Source organism: Carassius auratus, chromosome 5 (assembly GCF_003368295.1).
Source record: "Carassius auratus strain Wakin chromosome 5, ASM336829v1, whole genome shotgun sequence".
NCBI lineage: Eukaryota > Metazoa > Chordata > Actinopteri > Cypriniformes > Cyprinidae > Carassius > Carassius auratus.
The window spans coordinates 2,308,611-2,310,676 of record NC_039247.1 but is presented as its reverse complement, the minus strand read 5'-3'; the positions used below and the strand labels follow the sequence as shown (position 1 = coordinate 2,310,676).

The window sequence follows — 2,066 nt, the reverse complement described above, 5'->3', positions numbered from 1 at the left end:
TATTTTTAAAAGCTTTAAAACAGGAATAAATTCGTTTTTTCTGAGCTCTTTACTCCAGACGCTCGTGATCACAGCGGTGATTCATCTCTCCTATTTCTCACGTATCTCTGGCCAGAAATAATTTATCCATGAGCCCTGAACCGGTAATAATCAGATATGTTGGTTTAGCTTGTCAGTGTGAATTAAATCTAAGTATTTATTTGTATTTTTAACCGATTTAAAAGTGAAAGTAAAAGTCCGGGAATTGAACCTGTAGGGGCGCTATTTCTCTCAGACAATGGAAGTCTGAAGCACATATACTCAAAACAGAGGGACAGAGTGAGATGAGATGTCTGACAGTTTTTTAATTTTCTGTTATCCATACAGTGTTGTAAAGTCGTGAAAACTATCCATATTTACTCAGAATGACTTTTTTTCTGTACGAAAAAAGGTTTTGAAGTGTTTGGAATTTAAAAATGCAGGAAAATTAATAATTCAATTTTTACTGTCATTTAAAAAAATCACCACGACAAAACCGTTTAAGCTATCCAAAATCCATTGGCAATTTAAGTTGTTTAAAATGTTTTGGCATCATGTAGACAAAGTTTGGTGTGTATAGTGTTACTCTCCTCTGAGCAGTATGCATTAATTCACAGCTAAATGTAAAAAAAAATCCACATTCAAATCAAAATAGCTGACTTCCTGTTGATCGTAGCTGATGACTGTGAATTAGAAAGTTGTCCGTCTTGATAAGAAAAATTTTTGTACCGAGTTTGGTGTCTGTAGCTAAAACTAACCCCGCCACTTTTGACAAAAGGTGGCGCTATAGAGTGCCTCTTCCACGCCCTCTTATGAACTTTTGCCAGTGTCTAGTTATCATAAATACTGATATGTGTTCTGAGTTTGATGAAATTCTAAGCATGTTATATGCCTCAAAATCACCTGAGAAGTATTCCAGTTTAACATGTTGCCACGGCAACAATATTTTTAGATATCAATATCCCCCCAGCAGATTTATATCGGCTGTGTTTTAACATTATTCTGATGAAGTTTGAAGCAAATCGAGTAAAAATAAGATGCTGAATTCAAATCATTTTGAAAATGACACACTTCCTGCTGCCAGTTGGTGGCGCTATAACTTTGACTCCTAATAGTCACATATATGCGATCGACATCATACAACGAATAATCTGATGCAGTTTGATTAAAATCAGGAAATGTATGTGGATGGTATTAGACACTTCCTGTTTCTCATTTCTCGCCATAATTTCAACACCTCGCCACGAGCAAACCGTTCGAGATATCAAAAATCCCCTGGCAATTTTTCATCCCCAATGTCTTGAGATCATGTTGACCGAATTTGGTGGCAATCGGCAAAAAAACCTATGACAAGTATTTCAAATTCCAGAGCATGCGCTTTTTTTACATAACTCTAAATAGCTGACTTCCTGTTGGGCGGAGCCGAATGACATGCAGTACGAAAGTTGTTCAGCACGATGAGATCTATATGTGTACTGAGTTTCATATTAATACGAGCAAGTATGTGTGAGGCTATACATCAACATTTATGACTGTGTTCCAGGGGGCCGCCATAGAGCCCCTGTGCCACGCCCGGTCCCAGCCTCTGCAGGCTCCTAAAGGCCACAGATTCCAAAGTGTGCGCAATTTTTCAAGAGTTTTGGAGTATGTAAGGACCCCAAAAGCCCCCACAACTTGACGAAAATATGAATACTAAACCCTAAATATTCCAACTTCCCTGTTGGGCGGAGCCTATGACATGCAGTACAAAGTGTTTGGTTTGATGAGATCTACATGTGTACCGAGTTTCGTGTGTCCTACGTGCAAGTATGTATGATATATGGCCCTCAGTATCCACGGGGGCGCTGTAGATGCCCCTGTTGCCCACGCCCGTGGTAATCAGTCTTCTGCCCGGCCCTAATGGCCGCATGGTTCCATATGTTGTGTGCCCAATTTTCAAGACTTTTTATGCAGTTAAGGGCCCCAAAAGCCCCCGGATACCTTGAAGAAAATAATAAATAATAACGATAATAATCCTAAGGAAAACAATAGGGCTCTCGCCCTCCAGC

At 39.4% G+C, this 2,066-nt stretch overlaps 1 protein-coding gene across 1 annotated transcript in view; it reads left to right on the top strand.

Annotated features, from left to right (window-relative positions):
• Positions 1–1,837: 1,837 nt before the first annotated feature.
• Positions 1,838–2,066, top strand: part of hpda (4-hydroxyphenylpyruvate dioxygenase a) — a 7,479-nt gene continuing 7,250 nt past the window's right edge. Inside the window, exon 1 of the mRNA XM_026255555.1 lies at positions 1,838–1,892. Within this exon, the coding sequence (XP_026111340.1) occupies positions 1,838–1,892 (55 nt within the window). The remainder of the gene's footprint in view (positions 1,893–2,066) is intronic.